This window comes from Balaenoptera ricei, chromosome 2 (assembly GCF_028023285.1).
Source record: "Balaenoptera ricei isolate mBalRic1 chromosome 2, mBalRic1.hap2, whole genome shotgun sequence".
Taxonomy (NCBI): domain Eukaryota; kingdom Metazoa; phylum Chordata; class Mammalia; order Artiodactyla; family Balaenopteridae; genus Balaenoptera; species Balaenoptera ricei.
This window is the reverse complement of record NC_082640.1, coordinates 126,687,763-126,710,646: the sequence shown is the minus strand read 5'-3', so window position 1 is coordinate 126,710,646 and position 22,884 is coordinate 126,687,763. Positions and strand designations below refer to the sequence as shown.

The 22,884-nt window shown below is 32.1% G+C and overlaps 1 protein-coding gene across 12 annotated transcripts in view; it reads right to left on the bottom strand.

Annotated features, from left to right (window-relative positions):
- The window catches only part of MIPOL1 (mirror-image polydactyly 1), a 303,329-nt gene that overhangs the window by 226,363 nt on the left and 54,082 nt on the right, over window positions 1–22,884 (bottom strand). For 4 of the 12 annotated variants that reach the window (XM_059914126.1, XM_059914125.1, XM_059914127.1 and 1 more), the window contains 3 exons: window positions 20,065–20,143; window positions 2,387–2,618; window positions 712–862 (listed from right to left, as the gene is read on the bottom strand). In XM_059914126.1, coding sequence (XP_059770109.1) covers window positions 712–862; window positions 2,387–2,618; window positions 20,065–20,083 — 402 coding nt within the window. In that variant the 5' untranslated portion in view covers window positions 20,084–20,143. Of the gene's footprint in view, window positions 1–711; window positions 863–2,386; window positions 2,619–3,625; window positions 3,671–20,064; window positions 20,144–22,884 lie in introns of those variants that run through there. The other 8 variants (XM_059914124.1, XM_059914121.1, XM_059914120.1 and 5 more) reach the window with 5 other exon arrangements.

Genomic DNA, 22,884 nt, shown 5'->3' with positions numbered 1-22,884 from the left:
TTCATACAGGATCCCTCCAAATGTTTTCTTTTTAATTTCTCCCTCCGTTTATGTCATTTGTGCTGTTTTCCGTCAGACATGATCAACATTCTTAACATCATGCTTCAGTTTGATTAGGTCAAACAACTAGAATATTAGAATCAGAAAAGTATGTAGAGGTTAAAAAAAAGAAAAAGAAGGCAAGCATAGAAAGTGAACATTGTTTAATAACATTATTTAAAGCTCAAAGGAATGTAACTAGAAAAAGAGTCAGAAAAGATAAAACATGACATGACAAATTGGATTGGACAAAATGTAGCAGTATAAGATAACACAAGGTAAATGACAATATTTCCAAGCCTTGCTACTTTAAAGTTTACATATATTATTGAGGTGAAATACAGGGCACAGATACTACTAAAAAAAAGAAAAAAAAGTTAAGAAAGTAACATGAAATCAATGAAGTAAAATTTGAATTTTTTAGGTACCACACATCTATGAAAAAGGAAGTGATATTGCAAGCCACCAAGGCAGGAAACCAAACAAATTGCTTTTCACAGCTCATGTCTCAACTCAATCACACTGTGAATGGCATGGTATGGCAACAGCATAAAGCTACTGTTAAAGGATTAAAGTACACAATAAAACTGAATTATGATGAGTGACAAAGCAAACTTAGAAGGTCAACAGCTAAAAGTATACTGTACAATCATCAGACTTTCTATATTGTACCTTTTTATTGCTTGCTTTGAGAATGTCCAGTTCTTTGAGAAGCAATGCTATTGTCTCCTCTTCATTTAAGTCTGAAGTAACTTGACAAGGAATCATACATTTGTAATGTAAATCATTATTTCTATGTTCCATAATGCTGTAATAAAGAAAACTATTAAAACAATATACATATAATTTCAACTATATAGGATCTATACACTTTACACTTCAAATGGGGGAAACATTTAATTTTAACAGTAAGTATGTAAAGTTACTTAGTTTAAATTTTTTCTTGTTATGCACTGTTAAGAAAATACTATGGATGAAAAAGACTAAACATTGCAATTTCACAGAGGTGCTAATATACAATATATCACAGCAATGCTAATATATCAATTTCACAGGGAGAGCTAAATCTGTGAAAAGCATTTAGTAATGTCTAGAGATTCATGGTTCAGTATACTTAAAGATCGCAGTTTTTAAGGGCTTGTGAATATTAATTCAATTTGTACTTCTTGTCAGGACTCTAGATACATTTCTTACTTTTCTGAAAATGGGAACAATAAATATTCTTTCATTATAATTGACAGAATATCATATTTTCATTATTAAATTCGTAACATTAAAAATGAAAACCTATTCCTGTAACATTTAAGCAAAAAAAAATTTGTACAATGTGTATGCTATTTGAGAACAATATTAACTTGTTAGCAAGTACTATAAAGGAAGGGAAGGGAAAACAGATGACTTTAGCCTAATCTCTATTATTTACTTTTCCCATGTGGTTATAAAGTTTATCACCTCTTCATTCATCCCTACTCCCCAAAAATGTACTCCAAACTGCACTTTGATAAGAATATAACTGATTGCGAAGAAAGTGGAACATATTAATATATCTACTTCATTATATATTAATATTCATTAATATAGCTATTTCATAATTTTTAAGTAAATAGAAATAGCTATTCCTATGTAAAACTCCATTAAAAAGTATTCCATAAAATATGATTTTTGTCTGGACTGAAAACATAATATTTATATTTCAATATAATTATAAATTATATTAGTTTGAGAATCTTTAAATTTAGCAGTATTTTCATAGTACATGACTAATTATCAAAGTGCTTTTCTCCCATAGGTAAAAGTCACAGGTGTCAAAATTCAAATCCCTTCATGAAATAGGTAGCTACATAAAGTGAATGGGTAGAAACTACAGAATGCAAAATAATAAGGAAGGTAAATGGGAGAGTAGACAACCCTTCTAAAAGCATTCAAATTCATTTAAATGAAGAAGAGTGCTGACCAAAATCAAATCATATCTTTGGGCTTATTTTGTCTTGGAGCTGCCAGGTTATGGCTCTGATGAATAATATCCCATTTAATATCAACTTAATAGCTATTTCCAGATCCTTAATGAAAGGTCACTTAAAATAATATTCAACAAAAAAATATAAAACCTCATGACCTTCATTCAAACTCACCTTGTGCTTTTTCACTCAGTGATTTAGATACATTATATCAATGTAATGAAAATAGTAGAAAACTCTAGTATTAGATTCCTCAAATTCTAATAAGTTAATGATATGTCAAATTTAGGCCACATCAAAAAGAAGAAAGGGAGGGACAGAGAGAGGGAGGAAGGAAGGAAGAGTTCTCCCAATTCTTACTTTCTAAATCTAAGGCTGCTAGCACTCACTTGGACTTTTCTGTAGTGCAGTAAGCTGTCTCATCACCTAGATGAGGACTGATGACTTGAAAATTCCTTGATCTCTGCTCTGGCAATTCTATGCCCTCATAAGTAGCTTCATTAACTAATTCATTGGATTTCTGATGCATGCTTCCCTTAGAATTCACAGGCAGTTGCTCATCTAGCTGTGTACTTTTATTTCTCCCCGTGGTCTCTTGTTCAAGATAACCATGGGTTACGTCTGCATTTAAAACAAAACAAAAACATGAGATATGAAACACCATCATTACATATTAAATCAATCAAATGAATATTTTTGTGGAAATAAGAGCTCTCACAGCTTTAAACATGCACTTACTAATCTTACTCCTATTGTTATCAGATAAACATGTACAGGGTGATTTTGCCACAAATACTTCCATTTCCACAGTCAGTGGGCATTTAGGACAGTGGTTTACAACCTTAAGTGCACATCAGCTGAGGATTTTTTAAAAATCCTCAAGCTCAGGCCACATCTTCTACTAATTATATCAAAATCTCTGGGAGTGATCACATGATTCCAGTATACAATCAAGGGTGGGAACCACTGACTTAGAGGTTATTATTTTCTACATTAACTTTTCTTTCCTAGATTTTGAAAAATAGGATGCAATAAGTTAACTGATTACAGTGAAATGATAATGTGCATGGAATTTGGGTATTGGCCTGAGTTAAAATTCTGGCTTTGCCAAGCACATAACTTTGGGGAAATTACTTTACCCTTCCATACCTCAGATTCTGGTTTGCAAAATGGACACATAATAGTACTTACTTGAGTTGTTGTAAGGATTAACTGAATTAAGAATTAATGAATGCAAAGTGCCTGGCCTAGTGTTTGGCACATCAATCAATGTTAGCTATTATTTTTGTAATCATCATCATATAAAAATGGAAATAATACAAGGAGAATTATTTTTAACTTCCATTTTATCAGATATGTATTATACATTAGAGAATATTTTGTAATGCCTGGCTATCTCATAAATATTAGTTATTTTAAGCTGTAACTAGTAAATAATAGCTATTTCAAAGGAAGAGTGTATATCTGATGTTATAGTGAAATTCTGGGGAGAAAATGACACACAAGCAAGCGCACAAACTCTTTTAACCAGTAAATCAGATCAACAGGCACAAATACTGATTGTAACTAGGACTTTATTATTTCCAACAGAAATAATTCTTCAACTTTTAAAAGCAGGTGAATCTCACCTACTTGTTGATGATGCCTTCTTTAACTTGCCGAACTTAAAATCCCTTTGAGGCAGAAGAAGAGTAGTTTTAGAATAAAAACAAATGGGAAACATAAATAAGGTACTCATTCTTTAAGAAGAAATTCTTTGCTTACATATATGCTGAAATTAGGTAGAGCCAGTCATAAACTCCAAGTCCTGGATATTATCTTATTGGTGGCTGAATGCTAGATCAGAAACCATTCGTTTTTGGTCAATTACTCTCTATTTCCCCGTGTTTGTGGGAATAAACTGGGAGAAAGTGCTATCATAATTACATACTGTGATATATCTATGAAATTTCATTATATTTTGTTTTAAACTTTAACAAATATGGTATCTGAAGATTATTTGTTGGTTCTTGACATTTCAAAACACTTAATTTGCTTTAGATGTTCATCATGCTACTTTTCTAGAATAGGCTGGTATTAGTACCCCCAAATCTGAATGAGGTATTATAAAATTTTATAAATGGACACTAAGGAATACCACTATCATTAACAGGCCATGCTTTTTTAACACTAACATATAACTTTATAGGCAATTCAAAGAAAGAAAATTATAAATAGTTATGGAAAACAGTATCAAAATAACAAAAATTGTCTCCAGGGGCATATCAGAAGGTAACTATTAGGCTCTATGCTATTCTCCAGTTTATGAGGTACAAAGATTCTTCAGAAGGTAAAAGGATAAGCCAAGGAGCATTGCCAGCTAGAAAAAGCCCCTAGTTCCCCATGACAACACCTTATCAATTGCTTCAGAATCTTAAGTCTTGACTCTGTGACCTGTTTTTGAGACCAAACTTACCACTATCTGCAACTTGTCCCATGTTTTCACCTCTGTATTTCTGGGTCTAGTGCAGCATCTCTCTTCTTTCAGTTTTTTATTTCTAACCTGTGAGTGCTTACTTTACCCCATCCCTGATATCTATATTGCTATTTGGTTACTAGATTTATAGCTCTCTTTCTCACTTCAGCTTACCTAATGTCAAATTTCATGATCCCTGAACTCTTGGCAAATCACTGCCTTTTAACCTGTGACTGTACTATATTCTCCAAACTGAGAGCAGACATGGAACCTTCTCAATAACAGGGCTCTTTACTGATCCCTCCTGGATCCTACTAATTATAACCCCCTGAAGTATTATCAAAATAAACTCATCAAGTTCTAACACACTTCTGGATTTTAATTTTAAATGTTTAATATTTTTGAAGAATTCATACTGTATGATTTGGCTCTGTTTCTGGATGTTTCTATCCTTGCTCTGTAGCAAAAGCTTTTAGATTCCTAACTGAAACTGTTCACCAGATATTTGGAACCTGCTCTACAACTATCCATACTCTTCCACTGAGAATTTAATTTTACTTTAGAGTAAACAGAGCTGATTTATAAAATTTTCCTTCCGGTCTTTTTTTTTTTTTTTTTTTTTGGACCAACTGTTTTAGCAAATATTACTTAAATCCTCTGAATGCTCTCAATACTTTTCTACTCTGCCATATTGCATTACCCGATATCAGAATTTGATCATTTGTATAGAAAGTTTGATGCCCTCAATTTATTTATTTATTCATTAATTTAATAATAATCCATGGAAATGCTGCAGTGTGATATATCCTGTGATAAGTACTGGGAAAACAAAGATGGGTAAGAAACAGATTCTTCCCTCAAGGACTCTACAGTAAGAGAAGGAAGACAAACTGATCTAGTAATTTGAATACAATGTACTAAGGAGTATGCTAGGGCTACAGAGACCACAAAAAAAAAACATGCTAGACATCCTGATGCTCTACTGGAAGACTCGGAGAAGATTTCACAAAGGCATTTGTTCCAAAACAGGACAAGCAGAAATATGCAAAGTAATGAACTGTCAAAGAGTTTGAGCTTGGTGAAGTAAAGAGAAAGTTGACAGACTATAAGAATAAGAGAACAGGAAGAATGAGTATAGAAGAGAAGAAATAGCTTTAGGAAAAACACAAAGACATTTGTAGAACAACAAACAGAATCTGTAGAACAACAGAACAGAAAGGACAAGGTGCTATAGTTGAGTGAAAACTTGTAAAATGAGTAACACTGTAAAGACAAATTCCAAGATGTGGTAGATCTGGGAATGTGTTGATTAAATAGACTGATGATGAAGGTACTTGGAGAGGAGGAAGTCAAGGTATCAGGGTACAGGGAGTGCCATCTTTCAAGAAACTGAAGTCATTCAGAAAAATGGCAAGAAATGGAGAGGAGAAATGAAAGACAAATGCAAAAGACTTCACTGACTGCATAAACATGCTAAAGAAGACAGAGCCAGATGAGAAAGCTAACTGCTGTTAGTTAACAGTCATTTCTTTCTACCTGTTTACTTTGAAATAATTCCAGTCTTATAAAAAAGTTGCAAAAATAGTACAATGAATTACTATACACCCTTCATCCAGATTCCTCAATGTTAACATTTTACCACGCTTGCTTTATTATTTACTCTATGTCTGTCTACCTACACATACATAATTTTTTCTGAAACATTTGAGAGTAAGTTGCTGGCATGATACACTTTGACTTTTCAAGTCAAATTTTAAGATACTGCTGTATCATACTTCATTTTACCAAATTTTCTTTATCTTAGTCACAGCTCAACTTAAATTCAGAGAATACGATAGTATTTAGTTACTCTAACTCAGTCTTCAATTATTTTTCCTAAACTCTCCAGCCCCAGAAGAAGGACTTCTATCAAGTGATAACAGGATGATGCCACTAAAAGCTTTAGTTGAGATGCTGTATTACCCCATCACTTGAAAGAAAATTGCATTAGAAATATACCAATAAAATGCAACAAAAAGTGAAGTTATAGGTCTGTTTCATACACTATTCCAATAGAAAGATAAGATAAATGTTTTAAAGAACAATTCACTTCTGATTCAAATTCATCTCTAGGCAGATGAAAGTTTAAACTAAAACTATTCTATTGATTGCTCTCTATCTCTCTCATATGGTTTGAAATGGAAACTCTATAACTTTAGTAATTTGCTTCAGTGTTGAATCAATGTCATTGTTAATTGTTCCATCATTATGACTAACAGAATTAATACTATTTAAGTTCATTTCTCCATAGGAACTTATAGAATAAGTTATTAATCTCTTCTTCATAATTCATAAGTCTATGAAATCTAACTTTCTTTTCTCAAATAACAGGAAATTTTTTATGACAACTATCAATCCCTTTATTTATTTGCTCTTCTGCAGGCACACTGCATTATTTGGACATAAGAATTTTAACCACTTCAAACCAAATATATTCCCCAATTTTTGCTATTATTATTTAATGCTATCACTGCCATGTAAACCTATCCTGTGACCATCTGAAAATGATGTTATGGAAGATTATTACTCACTATTCCTCAAATGCCACCTACTGCTATTGTTAGAGACAGTTTATTCATCTGGGCAAAGTGGGTAAATTTAGTAAAGACTTTTTAGAATCCTAATACTTAATACATGTGCCTAGGCCAGCTGTATTATATGCTTGGAAGACCCTGTATCTCCCTAGTGACTTTCACACTGTTTCCAATGGATCATTTTCATGATCTAACAAATTCTCCCTTTACTCCTGGAGGTATTACTATTGTCAACTATCCCAATGTTAGCGTTGCTACTAAATTCTCAGTTCCTTAGTCTAGAAAATTAACAGCATTATACTATTTCCTAACCTAGTAAAGAAAACTTTAGGATCCCTTTTGAGTTCAATTCTCCAGACAATTATACATTAATGTCAGTTAAACTGATTGAATTGAATTAATTGAATATACTCAGTTAAATTGATGCTACCCAAGAAATCATAACTCATGGCCAAAAATAACTGTTACTTCACAACTACTATATAGAAGTGAGGAGGTGGCTAGAATCAAATAGGGATTCTTAGAGGCTGGGGAATTTTGTTCTGTCTGGCTTTGTAAATAGTTTGTGACAACTGGTATCTGTGTAAATGGATTTGATGGTCCCCTGGGGGGTCAATACTGTTTACAGAACTGTTTCTTCAGAGTGGTTGAGCTAGAATTGTCTCTAGGGATCCTACAGGGGTTACTCAGAATAGCAACATCTCAGGTACCTGAGAGCTCAGTGGCAGAAAAGAGAAAGAGGAATGGAGGTGCTATAGGCAGGTACATTGGAATAAATGGATCTCTCTCCTTCAGATGCAGGTGCTACTCAGGGGTACTTGTATCTAAAACGAACCATAAAGGAAGCAATTTGTTAATGTGCTCTCTGACACTTGCTAACATAATTGGTCACCACTTCTTTACACTCTATCTTTTCTTTTTTTGTAAAAGTTATTACTTATATCGTAGCATCTGATTTTATAAATAGAAAAAGAACAAAAACCTCACGTTTATTGCTTCTTTTGTATATTGTCTATCACTACATTATGTAAAAACATCAAAATGATATGATACTTTTTGCTATTAAATAAGTGTAAATTTGATTTCATGATGGAAGTACTATAGTAGTCCCATATTTTAAACAAATGTCTTTTTTTCAATGGTTAAGAATTTTTCTAAGCAAACATTAGTTTCAACACAGTATCAGCTAGTTGCTCCTAACCAATTCCTTAACTGAGTTACACATAGATTATCTATCTGTATGTGTGTATAAATATTCTTTATTCCCTTTACTAAATATTTCCGACTATTTGCTTCCTTTATGTGTGTGTGGCAGTTAGTTTTCCACATAGATGCATATATGGGTTTTTCTATCCCCAAACATAAAAGAAGGACATCAGAAACTTTTGCCATATCATAGTGGTTCCACTTAATATGAGTGAGTACAAGAGCAAAGTTTAGACCTTCCAAGTAGAATACTGGTGTATTTAGAGTTTCCAAGCAGAACCACAGTGCAAGGGCTCTGAAGACTGACTGCAGAGTTTGAATTCTGGCTCTACCACACAGCTGTATGACCTTTACCAAATTACTAAACCTCTCATCAATTTCCCTATCAGTAAAAAGCACATAATAAAAGCACCTACCTCAAAAGGTTATTATGACCATTAAATTATTTAAATTGTATAATCTCTTGGAAAAGTGTCAGTACAGAATACACACTCAATAAATGTTAGCTATTATTATTTGCAAGAATCTACTTAGCTAAAAGTAAAAGATTTTCTTATTAAAATGTAATAAGAATAAATAACATATAGTAAGAAAAAGTTTTCTTATTAAAATAGCAGAAGACATGAACATGGAAAATAAATAAAATGTTACTTTGTTCAATGAAAAACATACAAAAAAGAGAAAATACTTAAGGTTAAAACTTGTAGTTAATACATAATGGTTTAATAAAGTTTGTATAAGATTATAAAACTAATAAATTACAAAAGTAACAGAACTTCAAAATTCAGAAATCCTGACACTAATCTAAAGAAAGATCCTGAAAGAAAATTCAATCTCACAGAAAGAAAATTAAGAGTATATTTCTGTAAACTCAATCCCATGGCAGGAAAATAAGAAATTTAAATAACGTGTTTCTGTAACATAATTTGAACACTACCATATTGGCACATGATATTAGATATGATCAGGATCATAGCTAGTAGACCACAGGTACTTATCCTACAGAGATTCTAATTTAGGAGTCACAAGAAATTAGGTAACTTTTGGATCCTTGGCTTAAAATATGCAAACTTGTTACCTGGATACTGTATACTCTCTCAGGGGGTTTTCAATTTATTTTTCGGCTTGACCAGCCATAAGAAGAAGAAGAAAAAAAGTACTATAACTTTCATTTTCATTGTTCTGTATTCTCATTGCTCACATTTCAAGCATCCAAAACTACATATAGCCATTGGCTGTTACGTTGAAAAGCACAGATACAGAGTTTTATGTGATTCTGATAAGGTGTATTATATATATTGAAGGAAAGTCAAAAACATGTGATGGGGGAGAGCCTGGATATAGCTATAAGATTTTGAAATAAGACTTGATAAAGGTTTGTTAACCTGGAAAATCATGAAACCTGTGAATGTCAATAATTTATTCATTTGGACATGAATTCAAAATAAACTATATCCTTTACATTCCCATACATGGTTGTATCTCTAAATAAACATGTCAAAAAGAACTGGTAAGGTTATTTCACCTGTGATTAAGACAATTCAAAGGCTTAGTGTACCATGTTACAAATTATCCACTGACTAGTCATAGAAATCACTTTACTGAAATTTTGTTATTTGTTTTATTATTAAAAAACTAAAGTGGTGGTACTACACCAAATTTTTATAAGTTTTTCTTTGTTTCAAGTCTGAAATAGTCATGAACACATCAATATTCATTCAACACACTTCTGTGCAAGAACTGTTCTATTGTAACGTTTCAGCTTCTAAATTTTAACGTCTTTCATCAAATGAAGGCCATGAACACAGTATAATAGTGTAATTGCCTAAACCTTACACTGCCTAACTTATGAACATATTGCATAAATTAAAACTTTGTAAAAATTCTTTCACCCTATTTAAACCATTGCAAATATCATTTAAGCTAAAATGATTGTGAAAACTATCCTAAAATTAGATTAACTAGCACAACAGTACTCTTTATTCTCTTTTTTCCCGTGATATGAACTATTTGGCTACTTACTATATATTTCTAACCTTTTCAATTTTCCTGTTATAAGAATAATTTATATAAAGTAATTAAAAATATGAATCAACTAGGTAAGTCTTAAATTTCTACCACTGCAAGTAAAACAGGTTTCATAATTATATATTTTTTTGTTTACTAAGTATGAACACATACTAATTATCTATGAATTCAACAATTCCATAAACCATTTATGGAAGGTAACTTTTCCAATAACAATTGTAAAGAGAGAAAAAAATCTCTTTATATGTGCCTTTCATTTTATTTAAGAACATTTTTAGATTTGGAAAACAAAACAGAAGAATCACCAGTCAGATACCAAGTGGAAATCACTGAAACACAATGTTAGTTCTAATGGATGGATGATTGTATTTGGTCTTTTGAAACTTTGAAGTATAGGTAAGTCTTGATCACACAAATTAATAAATCCTAAAGCTGGAGTTAACAATAACCATTACACCCAAATTCTGCAGCTTAGCCCAGCCAATTTTTCAAAAGGTCAGGTTGTGAACTGGAGAAGATCAGGGAGGTCCACCGCATAGCTTTGTTGCCAGGCATCTCTCGTCTGGATTGTTGCAGGCGTTTATTAGTATTCGTCAGCAGACTCAACAGAGCAAACAAGAAATTCAAGCACGAATAATAAAATGAAATGCTGCTATATAACCCTTTGTCATTCAGCAAATATGGGACTTTTTAGCTACATTGTTCCTAAACCTGGGTTACTACTTTAATTTTTCTCCCCAGTGCTGACTGAATGAGTATGCATGTGTGTTAAATGCAGAGCTCCCCTAACAACTGCAGGACTGCCATTTAATCTGTTGGTAGATGGACCATTTCCTGTGGGAACCCTAGCTATGATTTCCAGATCCACCAAATAAATCTCAGATTAAGATTCCAAATGAAACCTGCCTTTGGCAGATAAAAAATGTCAAGATGGATATAAACAGTAAAATTATAAATTATCTAGGTGTTGCATGACAAACCAATGTTCAATTTTTTTTTGTTGACATGTGCCTAGATATCAAAACTATATGAGACATTCATCAAATGTCACACTTTCATAATATTGGAGGCATCATTAAAACTGTTTGACTAAGGACCTCAAAGTGTTTAAGCAGTAGCTCAAAAGTATATTTGTGCAAAGTAGAAGAATAAATTTACATATCAGCAGCAGCTCATAAGGGATGGGTAAATATTCTGTTTATCTCTCATTGTAATTCAGGTTACTTTAAATACAAGGTTTTAGGAAATCATTATAGTCTATATGGCATCATTACATAACTTTCTATGCAAATGATGTATGTTTTATTCAAATTCACCATTTGTTTTGGGGGGAGGGAACAAAAGGAAAAGGAAGGGACTCTCATTTTATTAATCAGCTGTGACTATTATACTAGTGCCTTGTTAGTTGCACCATAGCATCATCAGCTCCTTGTTAGTAGCATTTTCTAACTTTTAAAAGCAGCATTGAAAACCTGAGACAAAAAAAGCCTAAGTAAAAAAAAAAGAAAAAATTATAATGTTTTCGTTTCAAGTGACTCTGGGGAGAGGCAGAGATTTTTAAAAAAGAAAAAGGTAATGAAAGACCAATATAGAACCTATTAGAGACCAATGGCCTATTAAAAATGCAGAGGAAGCCTCTGATGCTAGTCTCTACTGCATTCTCAGGAGATCAAGGACTTCCTTTTTAATGAAAATTTTTGTTTTGTCTTTGCTCTTCTTACCTGGGCTAATGCAGCACTATCCTGGTGTTAAAATATACTGGTTGATTATAAAATATAGGCAATCAAGGTTTCTGAAAGGAAAAAATCAGATTTGCTGAACTGAAATCATTATTTTTTTTTAACTTTGAACTCTTAAAAGCAATTGAATAAAAGGTTTCAGTGACTCCAAATTCTGCAACATTTGGTTTCTTGATGAAGATTCAGAATTCATCTAATCTACTTAAAATGGGAATTTTTTCAAATTGTAAATTCTCTACACTTATTTTAATCTGTGGAAAGGATACAGAATATTATACATTCCATATTCCAAATGTTAGAATTTATATACAAGCCTGAATCCTTCAGGACGATGTATTTGTCCTGCTTTTCCTATCATATTTCCTCCAATGTGTGTTGCTGGTTCAAGGAAACTAAGGCTAAATAAACCCTACCCATCCTAATCTGTTAGGGATCAACATTAACCTGAAAATTCTGAACAGAAGGGGTAAAACTTTAAAAAACAGGATATTAATTAAGGAAGAAAATAAGGTATTTTGTGCTTAACTTTGATTATATTTCTATATTAAAATGCTCAAAATCAAAGAACGTTACTATGTTTTAGAGTACATCAAATTACCTTAAGTACAGCCAGTGAAACTATTAAAAAGGATATGATTTTTAATTTAAAAAATATTTAATTAGCAAAAACTAACATATTCAGTAACTATACAAGTATAATTTTATCATTGTGAACTGATCACTTTTAACTTTTCATCCACTAGCACCCTGATTTTAAAGTACCAAAAAGTTTCAATATGTGAAGACAAAAATCACCCAAAAAATAAAGTCCAAATAGAATTTTCTAAAATAATTACTTTTACCTTACATCTTGTCAACACAATTATTCCATTTGACAAAAATTATCACTTTTACCCAAAAGCTACAGATTAGAATATTTTTAATTCAATCATTCATTCAGACTATGAAATAATCTATGTAACCAATTTCAAAATTTTATAGCCTGATTTGTTCTAAATTTGTTTTTCATTCCCCAAGAAAAAACAAAAAACAGAAAAGGCAAAACACAAAGAAAATCTGTATCCGAAACTTCTTCCCAAAATATAATAATGTCTTACACGATAGGTTGTTTTGATTAAAACACACTTACATACATGTACTAAAACCCCAAATTTTTAACTACCAGATTTATTTATAACCAAAAATAGTGAGTAAATGTAGTCACATCAGTCCTATTCTACAAACAGCCAGACAGCCTGAATCAACTGTGTAAATGGTCATAAATTCAGTCTATACACCACTGTATACTGATTCAGATCTACAAAATCAACAAAATGCCAATGCACACTCAGGACTTTACAGTAATTACGCTAAAGGTGACAAATGCAGCTACTATGGAGACCATAATAATCATCTTAAATATGATACACTGAAATTTGAATTTCTAGAAAATTTAAGATTCAATAATATTATATTGAGATTTGTGTCGTAACTATGTGGTCCAGGAAGTGCTCTGGCATGAAAGGGCCATAACCAGAAATGGATGAGGACTTTTATCAAAGAGCTCAGAAACTTAAGAATGGAGAACTTACAACAAAGCAAAAAACTTTTGAAAAATTCAAGTAACTTTTCTATTTCAAAAAAATATATTTATATTTTCATGGCCACAAACAAATTTAAAAGAGCTTATTAAAAGTAGAATTGAGTTTCCTTAAACCAAAGAAATAGTCACAAGCTGTACAAAGAGAGGATCATATAGCATAGCAATGGAGAAGCAGTCCTATTAAAAAAAGAAATTTACCATTTTTCATGCTTATTCTTCTTAGTAATTGTCATTTTTATAAAATGAAGGACCAAAGGTGTAGTAAGAATTCCATGTGAAGAGTAGCCTGAACTGACCTACCTAAAACACCCTAAATTTAGTAAAAACAAACAAAAAAAGAAATAAAGAAAGACTCCTATTATCTCCCAAACTTCTCCCTTATTAAGAATTTATGGGCAGGTTCATCGACTGTAGCAAAGGTACCACTCCAGTGAGGGATGCTGACAGTGGGGGAAGCTGTGCTTGTGTGGGGTTATGAAGTAGGGGTATAATGGGAACTGTGTACTTCATGTTCAATTTTGCCGTGAACCTAAAACTGCTCTACAAAATAAAGTCTTTTTAAAAAACTGCCAAAATATAAAAGTAAAAAATATTTATGGCATAAATTCATAAATGTGAATTACTCATATCAGAAATGACGAGTCTCAAAACACAGTTTTTAACAAACTTCATAACCAGCTAGAAAACTAAGTTGCCCTTATAAAAATTTTTTGGTTTTCCATTACATTTTCTTAATGAGGCCAAGAGTCAGGACAGAATCATTCATATCAAGCTTAAAAAACAGACACCCAGAATCTCATTTATTTTGTAAACTTATTTTAAAAAAAAGAAATTAATTTTTTCTAAAACAGTATAACCTCCATCATGCTTTTAAGGATAGCCTTAGCATTTCCTCTGGAAATGAATCAATCCTTGTTGGCTCACTGCCAGTAGTCCTAAAACTACTCTCTCAAATATTCTGGATGGTCATGTGTAAGAAACTACCAGTACTCTATTAAGTTAGGTCCTATGGAGAGAAATAGTAAATTTAAGCAGACCTCGATATGCTCTTTTTTTAACCCTTCTATGGCAAAATGAAAATTAAAAATGTATTCTTAAATTCACACTTGCCAAAAGGAAAAGGCACATTGTGTGATATCACTAGTCTGAAGATTTTTTTTGCAATTGGGATTTCAATACAGACAAAATTAGATTTTACACTAAATGAATATTAACTGATTTTACATTCTATTCTACAAAATATAAATATAGTAAATACAAACTATGCTACTTAAAAGAAATCAAGTTTCTGATATTGAGGACATTATATCTGAAGAAAATAAACTTCCTATAAAACTAATAATAACCGTTTCAAATACTAGTATTTATGTTTCTTAATAATTTTGAAACTTTTTTGTAGATCTACCTTTCACAGCTGGATGGAATAACAATGACAACAACCACCACTTATCTAGGCCATGTAAAATACTTCAACAATCTATTTTTTTATAAACATCTATAAAAACCATTATCACCACCACACTATTGAAAATAATTACTCTGGTATGTGAAACCCATATTAAATAAACTCGTTTCCTGTTTCAGGTATTGTAGTAGGGCTTTTACATACACAATCTCTAATCTTCAAAATGCTCCTAAAGGAAGTATCTCCCTATTCCACACACAAGAAAACCATGGCTTAAAAATAACTACAAAACTTCCACCCAAGTCCAGGTAGGTAGTAAATAGAAGATTGAAAAATTAAAACCCAGGTCTATCTAGTTCCAAAACCTATATTCTTTCTACTATAACATTTCACTGAAATTATTAAATGCATTAGTTCTCCAGTGCAATTTTCCTTTAAATTTAAACAAATAAAAATAAAATTAACAAACAAAAAAAAATTGTGTTACTCATTCAAGGAAAATATACCATTACTTACTAGAAAGCCAATTATTAAATACAATTCAAATCCTGTAATTCAATACAGAATGACTAATTATGTAGATATTTTCAAAACCTTGAATTTCAAGGAGGGTCTAATCATAATGTCTAGGGAATCATTTTTTTTCTACCAGCTATCTCGCTGATAGAAATGGATGTCCATTCTATGCAAGTTGCCATTTCCTTCCTGTCTGCTTTAAAATAAAATAGTTTATGAAGATGATATGAGATTCCATAATTTTTGTCATAATGATCAAAGACATTTAAAAGCATTCTAGTTGTTTTCCCATGGTGTTTCTATATATGTCTACTCTTATAAAATGCTTGCAAATCATGCAATAGTTTTAGATGTAATTCAATTACAGAACAATATATGGGCAAAAAGTAAAAAGAACACATACTTTGTGAAAAGAGAGAAAGATAAATGAACCAATAATAAAAGAGGTTGATGGTGGCACACAGGTTCCAAATGCCAAGCAAAAATAAATAGTATTCTGACTCAAGAAGAAACTAACAAACCACTTGTAAGTTACCTTTTGCTACGTTTTAGTTCTAGTTACTTATTTTGTTTGATAGAAAAACCATAAAAATCATGGAAACAAAATCATATCCTCTTTAGAAATAAAAACAGTTGCTTTTTACTTAAATCAGCAAGATTTTTAAAAATATTTGCTAGCCTCCAATAAACTGCAACATGTAAGAAATCTATTGACATAAGCAGTTCTAGAAGGTTTTTCATCTCTCAAGTTTCAAATGAGTTGATGATTTAGAATCATGCTCACTTTTTAAGCTTAAAATAGTTTAAAAACATATGATTCATATCTAAATTGAGATAATACATAAGTGAAAATAACTACTCTGTGTATAAAACACACATTAAATATAATTTCCTAAAATAATAAACCTAACAATAATATTAAAGAAACTCATAAAATTGAAAGGTTTTTGTCTAAAGCTTCTTCAAGCTGTATGATTCCTACCATTTCCTACCCTCAATTGGTAAGAAATATTTAAAACATAGCAAACAATGTTTAATTTGGGTAGGCACAGTAACCTTCTTTAACCTTTCTTAGGGAACACTGACCCCTAAAGGTTTTAAATTTAAATAAGTTTCACAATATTCTAAATTTAACTGGCATTCAGACCTCATTTTTACCTATATTATTGTAGGTATGTATACTTATGGCAGACATGTTTATTCATAAATAATACTTAAACTATTTCCAATGGACTGTTGTGTACTATAAAACAATTAAACCATGTTTCTGCTAATTTAATAAAAATCACCAAAATTTAAGAGCTATCCAGAAATTTATCATACTATTCCAAATAATTACTCGTAAGAGATTTCTGACCCCCATGAGTTTTTTCTTACATAGTTAAGTAAATAATAAGTAAATGCTAAAAAAGGCTAAACAATCATATAATAACTGACTCTTTCTGAGGGTTAACTTTGCATATGTCCTTTGTGCCATTTCATTTTTTTTCTTAAAAAGCAGGGGAAAAAAAAGAATGCTGAAAAACAGAAAGCTCTCATGAAAGGACAAAACATCATTTACTTCTTAAGAAGCCAGAAGATGTTACCAATGCTTGCTTGACAACACATGTTTACTCACTCACCTATTGCTTTCATCAACCTAAAATTTCATTCATTCAGGATTTTTTTTTAACTACCTAAAGAAACCTAGACAGTTTGTAGATGTCTTCACTCATCCTACCTACCAACCTCAGCTTTACATTTTCTAAACTGAGAATACTGACAAAAAGTGAGAAAAATGTAATCGTTTTACCTGTTAACATTATTTACCTCATACTCTTTGACATCAAATATTTCAGCAATGTTTCTAAAATAAAGCTAGGAAAAGAATAACCATTTCAGCACTCCTTATAATAAAACTTCTAAGATGATGCAAAGTGTAATAAAAGTTTTTAATTAGCTCCATTTCCTTAAAAAAATAAGATAACTTTAAATAAAAATAACTATTTACAAGAACAGCCTATGAATATTTGTAAGATAGAGCTTTGAAGTAATCTGTGCTTTATGAAAAATCCCATGAACCCTGATATCAAAGAAATAACCATGTGAGATTTTACTGTTTAAACATATCACTTATCACAAAACTAAAAGATACTACATTTACCTGTTTAACTTTATTCGTTAATAATGTTTCATTAATAGGCCCTTTATATAAAGGAATGTCTTATTCCTATTTCCAATGTCCAAAAAATGTCTGTAAAAATGCAAATTTTCTTAATGATGTTTCAGTCACGTCTGTGCCTCCTGCAAACTATTTATGCATCTGTCTTTAGCCCTAAAATCTTCCTTTCCATAAGTGTCCTACAGCAGCTAGGACAGCTTAGAGCAGCCTCAGCAGCTCCGTTCCTTAACATCTTTCCTGGTTATTTTACATTTATGAGAAGTATTTCCTCTATAGCCCCTATTCTTTAGATATATTAAAAATAATTCCTTTGGCTCCTTAAAGATCCTTTTGTCTATAATGTGAACGACATGGCTTTCATAGCAATGCGGCCTCTGAATAGGAAACATAAGCAACAGGGGCATCATTATTTACTTCCTCTTTTCTTATTTTGTACATATATTGAGTAAGAACTGCTCTGAGTTCTTCAAAAGAAGAGTGTTTGCTTGCTTATTTGCATAAATGAGTAAAAACAACTACAACAAATCAGTTTTCGGCTTCACACCAATACATCCTTATCACAAACTTGAATATAAAGAGTAGACTAAAATTAAGTGCCCCAAAATCCATTCACTAAAGCTATTAACTTTGCATTAAAAACCTTTAACTACGTTACTCAGGTATTACTTGCTATTCCTTTATACACAATGCAATCAGTTACCTGGATTCTAAACTCATAACAAGTAGCCTAGAATCACAAATAAGAGGAGAAATGTTGCTAATGGTCGGCATAAACGACAAGAAAATTTATAACAGCGTAGAAATCAAAAACAAACGCAGAAATCAAAAAAGGTATACTCAGTACAGCATCTTTCTATTCCTCAAAAGACTGTATAGCTATTAACTGATTTAGTTTAATGATGATAGAACAGTTCCCCAAAACGGCCTTTAACCTTCTGAAAAAGGTAACAGTGTGGTTGATAAATGGTAAAGAAAGAGCCCTGTTGAAGGAGGGGGAATCAAAAGAGATGTGTGCAATGTTTTGGTAATAATTCTATTTTTTTTTTAATTTAGACGAAATAAAAACGATGAACATAAAGGCCGAAGTCTTCAGTTATATGTAATACTATATTCAGAATGATTTGTTTTCCAAGGATTTCAGATTTGCAACTGTATCCAGATTTAGTGTAAAAGACTTCAATTAAAAACCTAACATTTTTTAAACCTCTGTCTTTATGGCCCTCTCTCTACCTTGCTCTATACATAGATAGATGTGCTCTACTTACCTACCTATGTACCCATACATCCACCCATCCCTCCATCCACCCATCCACCATTTCTCCCTTTTTCAGGCCATCTCTCAGTCTGCCTGTCTTTCAAACTGTATTTCTGTCTGACTGTTCTCTCCCTCTGCCTGTGCATATCTGGGTGCATCCTTTTCTCTGTTTCTCTCGTTGTCTCTGACTCTGTTTTCATGTCTCTGTCTCTGTTTCAAAGTACCTTTTTCTGCCTCCCTCTGGACATCTCTGTAAGTCTCTGTGGCCCTGACTCTCCAGGGTGAGTCCTCCTCTGACTCCGTTTCTTTGTGGGTGTCTCCGGGTGTGTCTTTTGGTGTGCATGTGTCTCTACATGTGTCTCTGTGCCTGTATGTGTCTTGGTCTGTTTCTCTGTGTATATGTGTCTCCCTCTCCATATATGTTTGTCTCTCTCTGTATATGTGTGTATCTTCCATGTCTCTTTAACTTTGTGTCTCTTTCTGAGTGTGTCTGCATGTACACCTGTGCCCCTCTATCTCAGTGTGTCTCTTCCCCAACTCCCTCTCCCTCTCCCTCCCTCTCTCTCTCACACACACTGTATGTCTCTGTCTCCTTCTCACCATGTTTCTCTCTCTGGTATCTCTCCCTCTCTGTGAGTCTCAGTATGTGTGTCTCTTTTTGTGTGTATCTATGCATGTGTGTCTTTCTCTGTGTGTGTGCCTCTGTATATGTGTCTGTGTCTTTCTCAATGAGTTTAGTATCTCCCTCCTGTGTCTGTGTCTCCTTTCTCTGTTTGTGTTTCTTTCTCTGAGTATACCTCTCTGTATTCATTTCTCTACCATTCGTTGTCTCAATCTCCTCCATCACTTTGTGGGTGTTTCTCTCTCCCTGTGTGTCTGCTTTCCTTTTTTCTCTCAATATCTCTTGCTCTGTGTGTGTCCCTTTCTCTGTGTGTGCATGTCTCTTTCTCCATGTGTCTTTGTGTCCCTTTTGCAGAATGTGGGTCTCTTTGTGTGTGCCTCCTTCCTTGCATGTGTGTGTGCATGCGTGTGCACTTGCGCTTGTCTGCCTCTGTCTAATGTATTGGTTAGAACAAACACACTTCATTCAGTGCCTTAAACTAGCACAACACCTGGGGTTTGGTATTAATACCTTAAAAGTCTTTACCTTTTGACCAGTCGTCCATCTGTACTCCCGTTCCTGTTTGCTCTGGCAATGTCTCTGGTTTCTGCGCCAAGATTTGAAGCTAAAATAAAGCCAACTCTAGATAAATAAACTTAAAACAATATATCAGAACACACCTAAACCTTACCTTTGTTTAACAGAGAATTTACAGGATAAATGGTTTTCTAAAACATTTATAATAGGACAATTAACTGTGTATTTCAACACATGAAATTAAATCTTTTTTCTCAGAAAAAAGTTCTTTCATTCACACCTATATTTTAGTAAATGCAGTTCAGGTTAAGCTTCTAGACATTCTTGCTCCTTTGGTTAGGGAACCATTTAATTTATTTAACTTAAGTCTTTCCAACTACAATTTCAACAATTAAAAAAAAATTAAAAATTTACTCTATTTGTCAAATTTCAAATTTGATTTGAATGTATATTTTCATATAAAACGTTTCATACTTGTAAAAGTAATTTTAAATGCTATTCTAATTTTTTAAAAGATTATCATTAACTTGTGGAATTACTGGTATTTCTCTCTTGCATTTGTTTTCATAATAAAAATGATAAAAGCTATTCAAGTTTGTTTTGGTTTTTTTTTTTTTGCATGCTTTTAAGGAGAATAAAATTAGATTTACCTCACAGCTAGAACTCTGCGTTCTTTAAAAAGTCCTCAAATAAAGCTGTAGTAAGCTTCTCCTTTCCAATTTTCTCTAAATATGTTGATCTGGAGTTGGCAATCTTTTTCTAAGTTCCTCATTTACTTTTGGATTAGTTGAAAATATAGGAAGTTATTAATATCAAAGAAATATGTTCCAGTCAATGAAGCCACTTCCCTCCATATTGCCCAAAAAGGTTAATAATAATTGCGGTCTTTTAATAAGAGATTCATATAGCAAGACATGTAGAAAATACAGCCTTTAATAACCTCTGGAGTATTTTAAAACATGTCTTACAGGTCTTAATGTGCTTAGTAATATACTACTTAAAACCATAATTTTATCCCTCTTCAATATACAGTCACTCTTCCTCATCATTTACCCAGCTAATGAATGCCAGCAATTAGTAAAATGTAATCCCATTGCACAATCATTTTAATGCTTTTAGCACTCAGAAAAGTAAACACCAAATTAATACTGCTCAAGCCATATCAGATCCTAGTTGGAAGCAAGCAATTATAGTTCATCTCCTCAGGTGTAATTAAATGATTGGAATGATTTAGTTCCATAAATGCAAGTTAATTCATAAGCAAGCAACAAATATACTGGGAGTAATTACAAGAAACATTGACAGTCTAAGCAGGGCTAATTCTTTTATGAGACTGATATAGTAAAATGCTGCCCTCTCCTGGGCATATAAGTGAATATTTCAGAGCCAAAAACAAAACACGTCCCCCCAAACGAAAACCTAACTTTTAAAAAGACACTAAAAAAACAAGCAAAAAAAACAATAAATCAATTTATCAATTTGATTTCATTCCTTATACAAAAAATTTTAATTTACGGCTTACTGTGATAATTTCTACACACCCTAGTAATTAATGCTTTTTCCATTCAAGTTCTGAATATGAGTCCCAAAACATACCAGGCAATTCTTATAAATCTAATGAAACTAAATCATTCATATATAACACTGACTGCAAGTGAAACTTCTAGTACCCTCTTATACTGCAAGACCAATACCTATATTCTTTCACTGGTAAACCCGAACTGGCATGTTAGAGATAATAACTAAGCTATGCTTTTGTAAGTACTAAAATTTGTAAGAAAAATAATCTCTGATGAATGTAAAACAAAATACTCGGTATTATTGTAACTATACAAAATGGTCTAAAACGAATTGTTTTTAAGGAACTCCTATAACAAAAATAAAAACTAGAGCACAGGTATAATATCATTACAAGCACATTCTAAAACATAAAGAGGAGCAGGTAGTACACAAAATAAAACACACCCCAGTTTTACTTAAGCCATTCCCCACTTTTTACTTTCTTAGGCTAACATTCAAAACAAATTTACTTCAACACTACTCGATGCTTATTAACTAAACTTATACAAACTTTCAGAAACGTATTTATTATACATTTGAGTTATGCTATAATCAGTAAGTCTGTATTAACATATGTATTTGTAGCACTAAACCTATTCAGAATCATCCCTTTAACTTTCTGCAAAATTGAACATATTCTCAAATATTACCAGTAGCACAACAAATGTTTAATTCTCCAATAAATACAAAAGATACTTGCAGAGGATAATGTTTAACATACCAATATTTTTTGGTGGGGGGAAGGAACATTACTCCTTTCTATTATGCTTTTAAATTCATTAAAATAACCATATTCTAAGTCACGGCCTATGCAAGCTATAAAAATAAAATAAACCAAAATATTAAACAGTCTTGCCACTAAGTTTAAACTGTACAGCACATTTGCTTTGCCCTTGATGTCATAGTCTTATTTTTCAATTCATATCTTGTACACTGTAAGTTAATTGCTTTTGGAAAGTACTTATTATTCATGTAAAAATTAATGTGCCAATGTGTTTAAATCCTCTTAAATGACCATTCATGCATCTTTCTTCTTTAAGTACCAATGAAATCTGTCAAAAGACATCAATGCAAAATGGTCTTAAAGAAAGTTCTAATAGAGATTTTTTTTCTGCTAACACAAGATTTTCATATTCACCAACTTTACTTAAATTCCATTAATTTTTTAAGCTACTTTTAATAAATTCACCAAGTAAAATTTTTAGGCCCCGAAGTCTGTCATTTGTGTTCCAGCTGACATTATGAATATTAATAACAGTGTTATCCTGA